This window comes from Musca vetustissima, unplaced genomic scaffold (genome assembly GCF_032173495.1).
Source record: "Musca vetustissima isolate MV318-11 ecotype Yass unplaced genomic scaffold, APGP_CSIRO_Mvet_v1 utg344446, whole genome shotgun sequence".
Taxonomy (NCBI): domain Eukaryota; kingdom Metazoa; phylum Arthropoda; class Insecta; order Diptera; family Muscidae; genus Musca; species Musca vetustissima.
The window spans coordinates 1,247-16,526 of record NW_026874701.1 but is presented as its reverse complement, the minus strand read 5'-3'; the positions used below and the strand labels follow the sequence as shown (position 1 = coordinate 16,526).

At 34.0% G+C, this 15,280-nt stretch overlaps 1 protein-coding gene across 1 annotated transcript; it reads left to right on the top strand.

The window, feature by feature from the left end:
* Positions 1-5,502: 5,502 nt before the first annotated feature.
* On the top strand, positions 5,503-5,796 carry LOC133336014 (uncharacterized). The gene has a single exon (XM_061544308.1). It carries the CDS (start codon positions 5,503-5,505, stop codon positions 5,794-5,796), a length of 294 nt encoding a protein of 97 aa, XP_061400292.1.
* Positions 5,797-15,280: the final 9,484 nt, after the last annotated feature.

Below are 15,280 nucleotides of genomic sequence, written 5' to 3'. Positions count from 1 at the left end.
ACATATTACGAAATTTGAATATTTAAAGTGCATACCGCATTATAAACAACATTGTGGGCTAATTTCAAAATTATTTTTTGAGGATTATCAGATGGGTGGATTGCAAGGACTACCACAATCATCTTCTTTTAAATAGTTTTTAAAGACTATATATGCATTTATTTTCATAAAAATTCAAGTACCACCACGATCGCGTTTTTGAAGGTGTTTTTTTCAAGAATACATTTTTCAATAATATGTTTCCAAATACTCTCACAAGTATGAATTTGGAAAACATTTTTTTCAATGAATATTTGTGTGTGAAAGAGTGTTTCTAAAGATTTTTTTTTCAAGATCTACCAAAGGCGTGGAATTTTAAAAATATTTTGTCATAGACTACCATAAGCGTGGATGTTTTATAGGATATTTTTTCAAGGATTAACACAAGCGTGGATTTCTAAAAAAATATTCGTTGAAGATTAACGCAAGCGTGGATATCCACAAGCGTGGATTTGTTAAAGGATTTTTCAAAAACTTAATTTGTTTTCAAGTTCCACAACAAGTGTAAATTTTTTAAAGAACATTTTTTCAAGGACCTAAAAAAATATCTTTTCCTAGGTCTAACACAAGGGTGATATTTAAAAAAATATATATTTTTTCAAGGGCTATAAAAGGCGTGGATTTTAAAAATAATATTTTCCACGGACTAACATGGGCTATGGTGGATTTTTTAACACATGCCTAGATTAAACAAGTGAAAAAGCGTTAAGTTCGACCGGGCCGAACTTTGGATACCCTCCATCATAATTATACTGACAGATACATGCAATGAAAATATAGGGAACATACCAAATAGTGGGCATATACCGATAATTCTACAAACCGATTTATGTAAACCCAATATGTACACCAAATACAAACTTCAGCAATTTTTAATGGGGATTTTTCCCAAAAATCTGTAAGATCCAAAAAGTGGACTAAAGGGAAACCAATATTTATTACATATTGTAGGAGATAGTGAATATTTGGGGATATCATTATATGAGGGCTATGCCTAATTAATGACCGGTATATGCCAATTTTGAACCCAATATTTTAATTTCTTATCTCTATTCTTTCCTTCAGGAGGTATTACAATATTGAGAAGATGCCTAAATGTCTGCCGATATATTTCATTATAGTCATGTTTGAGTTTTTATACCCTACACAACAATGTTGTCAGAGTATTATAACTTTGTACAGCCCCAAAAGTTTGTAACGCCGCGAAATATTGGTCCTAGACCCACCTTTAAGTATACCGATCGTCATATCTCGACTAGCTGAGCCGATCTAGACATATGTGTCCGTTTGCCCGTTATAATTTGTAAATACGATACAGGCCATAGTTATGGACCAATCTTCACGAAATGTTGCATGTAGGACCGGTTCTGGCCAATGAAGACCCCTATTGTTTTTGGGAAAGATTAGTTAATATTTAGGGGATGAAATGGACCAAATACAAAATTTTTGTGGTTTTTCTGGTCGCTCCAGAGGCCGCAATAATGGCCCGAACATCGTGAAATTTTCCATGGAGAAGGGGATCGGACCAAAGAATAAGCATGCCTGTTTTGATAAAGATTGTCAATATTTAGCGGGTCAAATGGACCCTGACTTTTGTGTGAAAAATGACAAAATTTGTATTATATAGCGTATATATTTACCCCTGAATGACATAGACCCGAGAAGTTGATATTATATCTAAAAGGAGTGGTTGACCTTTAAATTAATACCAATTATATTGCTGTATGTGCTCGGATGCGTAAATATTTACAGGTATCTCTGTATCCGTATATAGAGCGCGGAACTATAGCGCTGATCGCTTTGAAATGTTCCATAAGGTTCCAGTTATGGTCAAGGACAACGCCTATAATTTTCGATGATGATCAGATAAAAATTTTGGAATGAAGTGGACCGAAAACTTAATTTTTTTTTTTGTTATTTTCGAGTCGATATATAGACCACAAATGAAAGCCGAACATCACAACACAACCCATGGTGAAGGGAATCTGGACAATAGCTGTACTGAATACTCGTAATATTCGGAAAATATGTCAGTATGAGGAAGAGGTGATGTTTACCTCTAATCGGGCAAGAGGATGCCAATATCACGAAATATTGCCCAGGCTCCGCTCACTGGTTTTTTTATCACAATATCTTTAGAAGGCGGAATGCTTACAACATATGGCTAAATAAGCTTTGTGGGGTAAAAATTGACTATTCCCCGTAACGACTACCCAACCACAACACACGGAACAAATCCGATAACTATTTTAATATAAAAAATTGGTTTTATGGGGACTATGAATATTAATAATTTTTGGTGGGGAGATTTGTTGCCATATACGACTACAAAATAGCAAATTTCGGTTGAAAAACGCGCTCAAGAACCTAAAAACATCGAAAATGGGGGGTACCCTTATATGGTGGCTACCCGAAAAAATAAGCTATATTTATAATATTTTGTGGAGAGATTTGCTACCCAACAAGAATTCAAAATACTAAATTACAGCCAATTCGGTGGAAAAAATCCGGTCAAAACCCCCCAAAAACTGGAAATTGGGAGGTACCCTTGTACCAGAAAAAGGGGACCTATATTTATAATTTTTAGTGGGGAAAATTGCTACCCAATAAGAACCTAATGTACCAAATTTCAGCGAATTCGGTTGAAAACCGCGCTCAAGAACTCTAAAATACCGAAAATTGGGAGTTACCCTTATATGGGGGCTACCCGAAAATATTGACCTATATTTATAATTTTTAGTATAGAAATTTGCTACCCAATAAGAACTCAAAGTACCGAATTTCAGCGAATTCGGTCGAAAAATGCGATCAAACCCCCCAAAATACCGCAAAATTAGGGGTACCTTTATATCGGGGCTATCCGAAAACATGGACCCATATTTATAATTTTTAATGGAGAAATTTGCTACCCAATAAGAACTCAATATACCAAATTTAAGCGAATTCAGTTGAAAAACGCGCTCAAGAACCTCAAAATACCGAAAATTGGGGGATACCCTTATATGGGAGCTATGCCTAAACGTGGACCGATAAAGCCCATATTCGGACTTGACCTGCCTGCAGACAAAATACGACTCTATGCAAAATTTTGGCAATCTATCTCAATTCGTTTAGACGCTAGAGTGATTACAACAGACAGACGGACATGGCTATATCGTCATAGAAGAATATACATATCAAGAATATATATATATATATATATATATATATATATACTTTATGGGTCGGAAATGATTTTTTCGATGAGTTACAAACGGAAAAGCAAAATTAATATACCCTCCATACTATGGTGAAGGGTATAAAAAAATATTTTTCAAGGACTAACACAAGCGTGGATTTTTAAGGACTAGCGTTAGCATGGATTTTTTTAAAGAATATTTTTAGGGACTAGCGCTAACATGGATTTTTATACCCTTCACCACACTGTGGTACAGGGTATTATGTCTTTGTGCATATGCTTGTAAAAGGCAAAAATAATCGAGTTAGACCCATGGTTCCTTTTGAGAATATGCATAGAATCACTTTCTGAGTCGATTTATGCATGTCAGTCTGTCCGTCTGTCTGTCCGTCCGTCCGCCTGTCCATGTTAAATTGTAAACAAAGTACAGGTCGCAGTTTTGATTCGAATTGGATGAAATTTGGCACAGCTCATTTATTTGGCCCAAGGACGAGCCTTATTGAAATTGGGAAAATTCGGTTCAGATTTAGATATAGCTCCCATATATTTTCGCTCGATTTAAGGTAAATGGTGCACAAAGTGGCTATATGTCTTTCGATTTGGTCGAAATTTGACACAGCGTACTGAATTAAGTCTAGAATGATGTGTGCAAAGTTTCGTGAGAATCGGTTCAGATATAGATATAGCTCCGATATATATCTTCGTCCGATTTAATGTAAATGGTGTACCAAAGTCCGTATATATTTTTCGATTTGCACGAAGTTTGGCATAGCGTACTAAATTAAGTCTAGAATGATGTGTGCACAGTTTCGTGAAAACCGTGCTATGTTTCGTCGAAATCAGTTCAGATTTAGATGTAGCTCCCATATATATTTTCGACCGATTTTATGTAATTGGTGCACCAAAGTCCCTATATATCTTTCGATTTGCACGAATGATATATAGGGACTGAATAAAATCTAGAATGATGTTGCTAAGCTTACATATGTAGAATATACCCAAAGTGGTGAAGGGCATCATATAGTCGGCCCAGTCCGACTTTACTACTTTCCTTACTGATTAAAGAATATTTTTGATTAAAACAATCGTTGATTTTTTTTTTTTTTTTTTTTGAAGAATATTTCAAGGACTTAAATGATTTCAACTTGTTTTATGGGCTATAAGCAAGTGTTTTTATGGAATTTACTTGAAGGTATCTAATCTTGGATTTATTATAGAAAATATCTGTTTTCATATATTACGCTTGCCGTTAAAGATTTTTATATGTTTTTAAAAAATTCACTCACATAAACGAAACTTGTCGCGTTCTTCAATAAATGCTTGTGTCTCTGAAAGCTACAAAATCCTCTTTAGTGGTCCCATTTAATAAAAAAATAGTCGTGACTACGTTTCATTTAATTTTTTAGATATGCTTATCTTCTATACGATTCAAAGAAAGGTCGGTACATTGCTTTATGTTGAATTTATGAAAAATTAAGCATGTGCTTCAAACCATAAAAATAAGACCATGATTTTTATGTTGGCACATAATTATTCTTGAAAAAGAATACAATTGACTCAAAAATCCACGTTTATGCTCGTCTTTCAAAACCCATAAAATAATTCCAAATTTACTATTTACTAACAAATTATTTATTTTCTCTTTTACTAATTTTTTTGTCACACATTTCTCTTTCAGGTCAGTAATAATATGTACATTGGAATATTATGCATGCTTCAAAATATCATGTAAGTAGCACATCTCACCTCAACGTTTTAGGACATTGTCGATACTCGTAGGCAGCATATTCATCTTTGCATGAATTCTATGTTCTAGATCACTTCTAAGAAGCTAACAATAATAATCTCTTTTTTGGTAAAAACCACAATGTGGTGGCTAGCTTATTAGCCAAATGTAAATATTTGCTAACGCACACTCTTAATCGCCAACGGTGTGCAATACAAAACAAGAAGATTAACTATTCTGACTTGGTGTAAACATTTTGGTGGATTAAGTTAATGCTAAGCCGTGGTGTATTATCCACGGTTGGCTGGGGCAGGCACAAGCTAAATGAACATACTTACATATGTGTGTATGTTATGTGGCCCACTTGTGACACATTTGTTAATTGCACATACGCACAAATGCATTTATGTTACCTGTGTTTTTGTGTACAATATACTCTACCTAGTGTACGGGTATATATTCCATGGGAATTTCAACAATCAACAACATTCTCGCTTGAGACAATCTAAAGAGAACATCAACAGAACCACAACCCCACCGACACAAAAAAATTAACAAAATGAATACCAATTCACAACCATCGATCAGCTATACTCTGTTCCTGTACCGTGAGGAATTGAAACGTACCAAAGCCAGTTTCAAACGATTGAATCGCACCAAAATCTCCCTAACCGACAAATTGATCTCGAAAAGTGTACGCAATTTGGAAAAATGCAGCACCGAAGATTTACGGGTAATCAACCGAGAACTGCTCTTCAAGAAGAAGCTGAAATATCAAATGCAACGCATACGCCAATTGGAGAAGTTGGGTATGCGCAACGTTAATCCCAATACCCCGAGTACTGAACTGTGAGCACGAACATCAATCGCAAAAGATAATCATTTATCTGATCTGAATGGACAACAGAATTAAAAGATGCTTACCATCTATAATTGGAACTATCGATTTTGTAAATTGATGGTCATCACAACGAACGCCGCTAATCGGAAAAGATAATACGATGTGTTAGCTCATCAACTTGGAATCGTAAAGGAATGTCACAACTCCTGTTGGATCAACATAAGAGATGTAAAAAATATTCATAATGGAGAAATTAAGAACTAAAAATTCTTAGCGACCATTGAAAAACCATCAAGGATATAAAAAATATCGTATGGACTAAAATATTTTGAAATATTTTATTTCAATATATGTTTGCATAGTTATAAGAAAGCCAAACGAATTGAACTTTTTAAATAAAAATTGTACAAGAAATAAAAAAAGGATTTGTATTTTTATTACTGCACAACTAATAATAAATAAAGCTTTGCTTAAGTTCAGGGTAGCAACAACGCAAAAGAAAACCATTTACAAACGATATCAACAATTTCCAATAACAATGTGACACAGAATCGAGGTCATGGACCGAGGGTTGAAAATTCAATATGGGGTATATTGTTTTAAGGACTAAAACCAGCATGGATTTTTGAAAGAATATTTCTTCAAGGACCAACACAAGCGTAGATTTTTTAAAAGATATTTTTTCAATAACTAACACAAGCGTAGATTTTTAAAGGATAATTTTCAGAAGCGTAGATTTTTTAAAGGACATTTTTTCAAGGACTAACACAAGCGTAGATTTTTGAAAGCATATGTTTTCAAGGACTAACACAAGCGTAGATTTTTAAAGGATATTTTTTCAAGGACTAACACAGGCGTAGATTTTTTAAAGGATATTTTTTCAAGGACTAACACAAGCGTAGATTTTTTAAAGGATATTTTTTCAAGGCCTTTATAAGGCGTGGATTTTTTTAAGAATTTTTTTTCAAGACCTTTACAAGGCGTAGATTTTTTAAAGGATATTTTTTCAAGGACTAACACAAGCGTAGATTTTTTAAAGGATATTTTTTCAAGGACTAACACAAGCGTAGATTTTTTAAAGGACATTTTTTCAAGGACTAACACAAGCGTAGATTTTTTAAAGGATATTCAAGTACTAACAGAAGCATAGATTTTTAGAAATAAAATATTTTTGCAAAGACAAATAGTGGGTTTTTTCAAAGATTTTTTAAGAAAATCCTCTCAATTCGTTGTTTAGGAAAATTTATTTTTTTAATTCGACTCTTAAAAAATCCTTAAAAAATATTCTGGTTTAAATCTTAGTCATTGAAAAATGCTCTTTTCAAAAACTACGCTCATGTTGGACCTTGAAAAAATATTCGTTTAATACAGACACTGTTGAGGTAGTCCAGGAAACCTTGTTTTTAGTTTCACGTTTAGGTCAGGTTTAAAAAAATTTTAATTTGTGTTTGTGATAGTTGTTTAAACATACATAATTTAAAACCAGTAAGGAAATCAGTAAAGTCGGGCGGGGCCGGCTATATGATTCCCTTCACCACTTTGGGTATATATTCAACAGATGAATCCCAACAGATGTCGCATTTTTGAAGGACCACTAAAATGAAATTGGATCCATAAACATGACATTCTGCAACCTATACTAAATTTTTCATTTGGTCAGATATACAGTTGCTTCATCATTTAAAATCGGAAGAAAATATATATGGTAGCTCTATCCAAATTTGAACCGATTTAAAAAAAAAACATCCCACATGCTTGGTTATTTACTTAAAATCGGACGAAACTATATATGGTAGCTATATCTAAATCTGAACCGATTCCAACAAAACTTGACACACGGTAGGTTATAGTATCTTCAGTACGTTGTGCACCTGGGGAGTATCTAACTTCTAACTTATACTAACTTCAGTACGATGTCAAAATTTTGTGTAAAATCGGACGAAAATATATGTAGAAGCTATATCTAAATCTGTACAGATTTGAATGAGACTTGCCAGAGATAATTTTTTTACTAACTACAGTTCATTGTACAAAATTGTGTGGCAATCGGACAAAATGTGGGTCTTTAGTGCATAACTTACATAAAATCGGAAAACAAAATATATTGGAGCTATGTCTAAATCGGAACCAAAACTTAGCACACATCATTCTAGACTTAATTCACTACGCTATGTCAAATTTAGTGCAAATCGAAAGATATATGTGGACTTTGGGGCACCATTTACATTAAATCGGACGAGAATATATATGGGAGCTATATTTAAATCTGAACCGATTTTCGGGAAACTTAACACACATCATTCTAGACCTAACTCATTACGCTGTGCCAAATTTCGTGGAAATCGAAAGATATATAGGGACTTTGGTACACCATTTACCTTGAATCGGACGAAAATATATATTGGAACTATATCTAAATCTTAACCGATTTTCGGGAAACTTGCTTGCCATCATGCTAGACCTAATTCAGTACACTAAGCCAAAATTCGTGCAAATCGAAAGATATATAGGGATTTTGGTATACCATTTACATTAAATCGGACGAAAATATATATGGGAGCTACATCCAAATCTGAACCGATTTTCAGGAAATTTTTCACACGTCGTTCTGGGCTTAATTCAGAATGCTATGCCAAATTTCGTACAAATCGAAAGATATATAGGGACTTTGGTGCACCATTTACATAAAATCGGACGAAAATATATATGGGAGCTATATCTAAATTTTAACCGATTTTACCCATTTTCAATAGAGTTTGTCCTTGGGCCAATTAAGTGACCTGTGCCAAATTTCATCCAAATCGGATCATAAATGCGACATGTACTTTGTTTACAATTTAACATCAACAGACGGACGGACATACATAAATCGACTCAGAAAGTGATTCTATGTATATTCTCAAAAGGAACCATATTCTCTCGATTATTTTTGCCTGTTACATACATATGCACAAAGTCATAATACCCTGTACCACACTGTGGTGAAGGGTATAAAAATGTCCATATGGTCGTCAAGAAAAAATCATTAACAAATCTATTTATGCTCAAAATCCTTGATTCAGTTCATGTTTGCGGTAGTTCTTGAAACTCAAATTGGTATTGGTCGTTGAGAAATATTTTTTTTATTTCCACTAAAGTTCGTCTACAGATATGTTTAAAACTTCACAGTTTCTGGTTAGTCCTCTAGCAAGCAGATATCTAAGAAGAGTATAATCACCCCGAAGAGTTTTGTACTATGCAACAAAGCCGAGCTCGTGGTCTGGGGGTTGTACACTTTCTTATGAAAGCCTTTGAGGAGTATTCTAAGAATCCAGGGGGAGAAATACGACATGGATCAAATTTTTGTGATATGCCTTGATTATTTTTTTGGTGCGCTCATTAAGAAACATCGTTATATCTTCGTTTGCGGTTATTGCAGGTTATTTTTGAGATGTCATGTCTTAATGATACACCCTTCGGTCTGTCTTATTAAAAATCTAACTATGTTAATAAATATATTTAATTACATTATTTTTCTGGTTCTTTGTGTACAGGGTTTTTAATATATCAGAAATGTCAGACCTGCTGATTTTCCGTTTTTGAACAACTTACCATTTGCGTTACAACCAAACAATATTTTTCAACAACAACATTTTAAGATACTCCATATCACAAACATCTTTATTAGAACACCTGCTGTTCATTCATCCGATAACTTATCTACTCAAATACAACCATAAATCCTTTCCTAACTTATCAATTCCATGATTCTAGCTGACAACTTCCATTTTTTTTCAATATAAATATTAAAATTCACAATTTATTGAATACAACAAATCCAGAAGAAAGAAAGATAATAAAATGCCAATACATTTTCTATCATCATGCCAAGTTTGATCATACCATTTTTTGTTTTGTTGGTGGCTTGAAGGTCTGTCTCTTTTGCTGCGCCTCATAAGAAGCCGGTCTTCTTCAGACACAACATTAGCGTATTCCATATTTTCACCGTTAGCGATGCTGTACGATTCTTGGGCAATGATTTGAGTAGTTGCACTTGTTGTTGTGTCTTTTTCTGGGCTTTCTTTGAGCGATGCAGTTGCTTGATTTGCTGCCTCAACTTGTTGACAAATTGAATTTCCCTGTTGACAGCTAGCATTTCTTCAAGTGTACAGCTATCAGCATGGCGAACAGTTTCCCTAATCAACTCATCGGTTAGCGTTAGTTTGGCACAATTCAGACGCATGGCGGTGTGTTTTGTGGAAGCCTGTCGCAGCTGTTGACGATATTTGAAGAGAGCATAGGTGAGTGAGTGAGTCATTGAGTTGCGTTCCATGTTCATTTGTTTCTTTGTTGGGCTCTTCAAGAAATGAAGATGTTGCAGAAAATGTTGTCTTGTTGTTGGTTTGCTGTCTCAAATGAGAATGATGCTGAGGTCGTTCAAGTCCTTGGGTTTATATAGTTGAACTGTTGACCTGTCGCCTCTGCAGATTACCTGTTTGCGTGTGGGTGTGAAGGTCACAGACTGGGTGCTAAGCATCATTCATTGTTAATCCGTTGTGGCCCCCTTTTTCGTTTATTGTGGATTGTCATTATTGTTTATTTAATTTACCCTGTTTTTGTGGCTAATAAAATTTCATTCTTAATCCCTGTTTAACTAACTTCGTACCCTTGCGGATTTTTGCCAATAGGAAAACAGTTTGTTTTACCTGTGACCAGTATTTAACTTTTATTTGTAAATGTTTACACATTTGTTTGTTTGGTCCTTGCAAACAAACGGATTATGGCAATGGTTTTCACAAAGCAATTAAATTCTCATTAGGAAAAATAGTCTTATTGTCAGAAGGGTGCTGTCATAAAGGGTTACATATATTTGGGCAATAAGAACATATATTTATTTTGGGAATATATTATATGACATTAGTAACCTTTTTTTGAAATTGGAATCATATTGATTTGACCTCTAAACTTTGTGTGTGTGGAACAATAAGCATCATAAATAGAGAAGGAAACGACGTTTTATGCCCTGCAGAATTTGACATAAGGAGGATGCAGTTTCGTACAAATTATTCATAATGTCTATAACCTGGCGAGGCTTTCATTTTAATTACTTGTTATTTTGATAGCAATATAAGATTTGATTCCATGAAAAATAAAACTACGCAATTACTAACAAATATCTGAAGGAAAGAAAATGACCAAAGTCGGACTTACCGACGAAGATCTTAAAGAATATTATTGTAAATCATAATACATTACACTATGCTCAAATTCTAACTGGGGTCTGGGGAGTGGGAACTTTCTTAACGGGATGAAAGCCTTTGGCGTCTATAATAAGGACCCAGAAGAACAACATCGCGGTTGGTCAAGTTATTGAGTTACAGCGTTTTGTAAATTTAAAGTTAATGAAGAAAAATAGTTATATATTTGACTGTTTCTACTGCAGGTTATTTAGAGATAACGTTGCTTAATCCTATCCTTCTATCTCGAGTTCCTGCGCTTCTTCTTCGTCCTTTTTTTCTTGAACAATAAACTAAATACAGAAATTGTTAAAAAGATCTAAGAAAAGATCTAAGAAAAGTATTGTAACGCCGAAGAGTATTGCAACAAAATCGAGCTCATGGTCGAGGGTTGGAAAATTTCTTATGGGGATAAAAGCCCTTTGGGGGCATACATAGAACCCAGAGGGAGAAGTTCTACATGGGTCAAATTTTTGAGTTATGGCGTGATGAATTTTTTGGTGACTCTAACTTGAATACACATTCGCCATGGATTACATTTTTGAGTTACGAGTATTGAGTGATGGATTTTGGTTGGTAATTCATTCATGAAGAACAACTTTATATCTTTTTATGCGGATATTGTAGGTTATTTTTGAGCTTTTTTAAGAGAAAATATGTCTGCGAATGAGGAATATTTTTCTAAAATATATCCTTCTATATCGAGTCCTGTCATTCTACAAAAAATTCGCTCATAAGATTTTAGATATGACCCTCAAAAGCGTTCTTTTTATACCCTCCACCATAGTATGGAGGGTATATTAATTTTGTCATTCCGTATGTAACTCATCGAAATATTCATTTCCGACCCTATAAAGTATATATATTTTTGATCAGGGTAAAATTCTATTCCGTCCGTCCGTCTGTTGTAATCACGCTATCTTTTGAAGGTGCTGAAATATTGCATAGGTTTGTCTTTTGTTTGCAGGCAGGTCAAGTTCGAAGATGGGATATATGGTCCACGTTTAGATATAGCTCCCATATAACAGTACCCCCAAATTTTCGGTATTTTGGGGCTCTTGAGCGCGTTTTTCAACCGAATACGCTGAAATTTGGTGCATTGGGTTCTTATTGGGTACTAAATGTATCCACAAAAAATTGTAAATATAGGTCCACTTTTTCTTATAGCCCCCATATAACGGTACCTCCTAATTTTCAGTATTTTGGGAGGTTTTTATCGTATTTTTACACCGAATTGGCTGTAATTTAGTATTTTGAGTTCTTAGTCGGTACCAAATCTCTCCACAAAAAATTATAAATATATGCCAATTTTTTCGGATATCCCCCCTATAAGGGTACCCCCAATTTTCGGTATTTTGGGGTTCTTGAGCGCGCTTTTCAACCGAATTCGCTGTAATTTGGTACATTGGGTTCTTATTGGGTACCAAATATCTCTATTAAAAGTTAAAAATATCAGTCTACTTTTTCATTTCAAATACCTGTCAGTATACCTGTGGTGGAGGGTATCCAAAGTTCGGCCCAGCAGAACTTAATGCTTTTTCACTTGTTCTCTTTTATCTGAAAACGTTTAGCCTACGAACACTAATAAATTTAAACTTAACATTTTTCGCATTTGTTTTTATACTCTTCACTACCCTGTACCACATCGATCTAGTTTGACCCATAGTTAATTTTGAAAACATGCATAGAATCACGTCCTGAGTCTATGAATGCATGTCCGACCGTCTAACTGTCTATGTATTACTGTAAACAAAATACATGTCGCATTTAAGATCCAAAGATTGAGCGTATTTAATTGAGGCAAGTTTTGTCGAAATCTGTTCAGATTTTGGCATAACTCCCATATAAATGTTTGTCCGATTTTATGGTGCTCCAAACTTATTAGCTTTGTCAGATTGGAATAATATTGAGTCGAGAATGACGTGTGTTAGGTTTCGTAAAAGTCGGTTTAGATTTAGATATAGGTCCCGATTTTATGTAAATCGTATAATAATTTTTTTTTTCGATTTACAATAAACTTTGCATAGTATATTGAACTGAACATAAAATGGCGTGGGATAAGTTTTGTTTAAACCGGTTTAGATTTAGATATAGCTTCCAATTTATATTTTAGTTCGTTTTCATATGCATAGAATCACTTTCTGAGTCGATTTATGCATGTCCGTCCGTCCGTCTGTTGGTGTTAAATTGTAAACAAAGTACAGGTCGCATTTATGATCCAAATTGGATGAAATTTGGCACAGCTCATTTGTTTGGCCCAAGGACGAACCCTATTGAATCGGTTCAGATTTAGATATAGCTCCCATAAATATTTTCGTCCGATTTAAGGTAAATGGTGTACCAAAGTCGTTATATATCTTTCGATTTGCACGACATTTGACATACCTTACTCAATTTAGTCTAGAATGATGTGTGCAAAATTTCGTGAAAAACGGTTCAGATTTAGATATAGCTCCCATATATAGTTTCGCCCGATTTTAGGTAAATAGTCCACTAAAGTCCCAATATATCCTTCGATTTGCACGAAATTTGGTACAGCGTAATGAACAAGGTCTAGAATAATGTGTGTTAAGTTTCGTGAAAATCGGTTCAGATTTAGATAAAATTCCGATACATATATATTTTTGCCCGATTTTTGGTAAATGGTCCATCAAAGTCCCTGGAAATCTTTCCATTTGCACGAAATTTGTCATAGTGTACTGAATTAAGACTAGAATGGTGTGTGCTAAGTTTCATGAAAATCGGTTCAGATTTAGATGTAGCTCCCAAATATATTTTCATCCGATTTAAGGTAATTGGTGCACAAAGTCCCTATATATCTTTCGATTTGCACGAATTTTGGTATGGGGTACTGAATTAAGTCAAGAAAAGAAAAAAAGATCCATAGCTATGCCGATTGACACAACGTACTGAAGTAATATAAATTAGTCTCTGGAAAGTTTCCCTGAAGTCTGTTCAGATATAGATATATAACAATCACGCGACATCTGTTAGGATACCTATGTAGGATATGAAGGGTATCATATAGTCGACCCAGTCCGACTTTACTACTTTCCTTACTGGTGTATATTAGTTCATAATTGGGTAACAAATTTCCATAATTAATTATTAAATGTTGGTATTTTTAGGGTTCGTCGACACGTTGTGCAACCGAATTGGCTGTAATTAGATATTTTGTTTTTAGGTGCCACCAATATAAAAAACCCTTGGAATAACAGTCGACATAGGTCAACTTCTTTGCTATGTTCAGTTGTTTTGGCACGGTCGTAAATAATGGGTCGTTATTTATATATTTTTAAGTAAATCATATTTTTTCATCTATTTTCATTTTCAAAATCTGGTCACCTTTTGTTGGCAAGACCTCCTTAAATTATTATTTTGAAACAGAGTGAATATTTTCCTTAATTTAATGTAGAAATAATATTCTAACATGTCTACATAATTTTGGATTTTTGCCCACACCCATTTTCTTTTGGGAAAAATCCCAAATTATTTTTTAAACATTGCGTAATTGGAAATTTTATTCAGTTTTGAATTTTTACCAGTGAATGTAAAAAACACACACACACGGATGTATTCTAACAAAAAATAATACAAAAATCATTAAAACATCTGTCGAGAAAAATACAAACAATATTTTATGGCCATAAATGAAAATATCCCACACCTGGTTGGTGAAATGTGTGACCACAACAATGTTTCGCCAGGCCATAAATGTTTTAATGAATTCCAATTGGTACAAGAAAAAGAAGATGAACAACAACAAATATGGGTTAAAATAATGTCAGAAGGATGTGCAAACTACTTAGGCTACCTAACACACACATACATACAAATATATGTACAAGTGTGTGAGAACACAATATTGGGAAATAACAAAATTTATATTTGCTTATTTGCCCAAAATGATGTAACACTTAAACTACGTGACTGATAGTTGATGGGCAATTTTATGTATACAAAAAACTCTCGGACAGAACAAAAATAAAAAAACAATTTTTTAATCGCCGTTTGGCAAATATTAATAAAAAACGAGAACTTCAAAGTAGCTCTCAATTTTCTATTTAATAATATTATAACACACTTTTAAAACACACATATTTCCAATTCCATTATGTATATTACGTTATTAATGGCTTCATATTGAATATGTACTGTAATAGTCACTTGCTTGCTCACCATTAAAACTTCATAATATTATATGTCAGGATTATCATACCATTATAAGATACAGTCATTAAGATTTAATTATTATATGGAGTAGTATGGTTTGCAAATTA

Excerpts from the sequence above, each read along its gene's own strand:
- LOC133336014 (XM_061544308.1), top strand. The coding sequence starts at position 5,503 with ATGAATACCAATTCACAACCATCGATCAGCTATACTCTGTTCCTGTAC.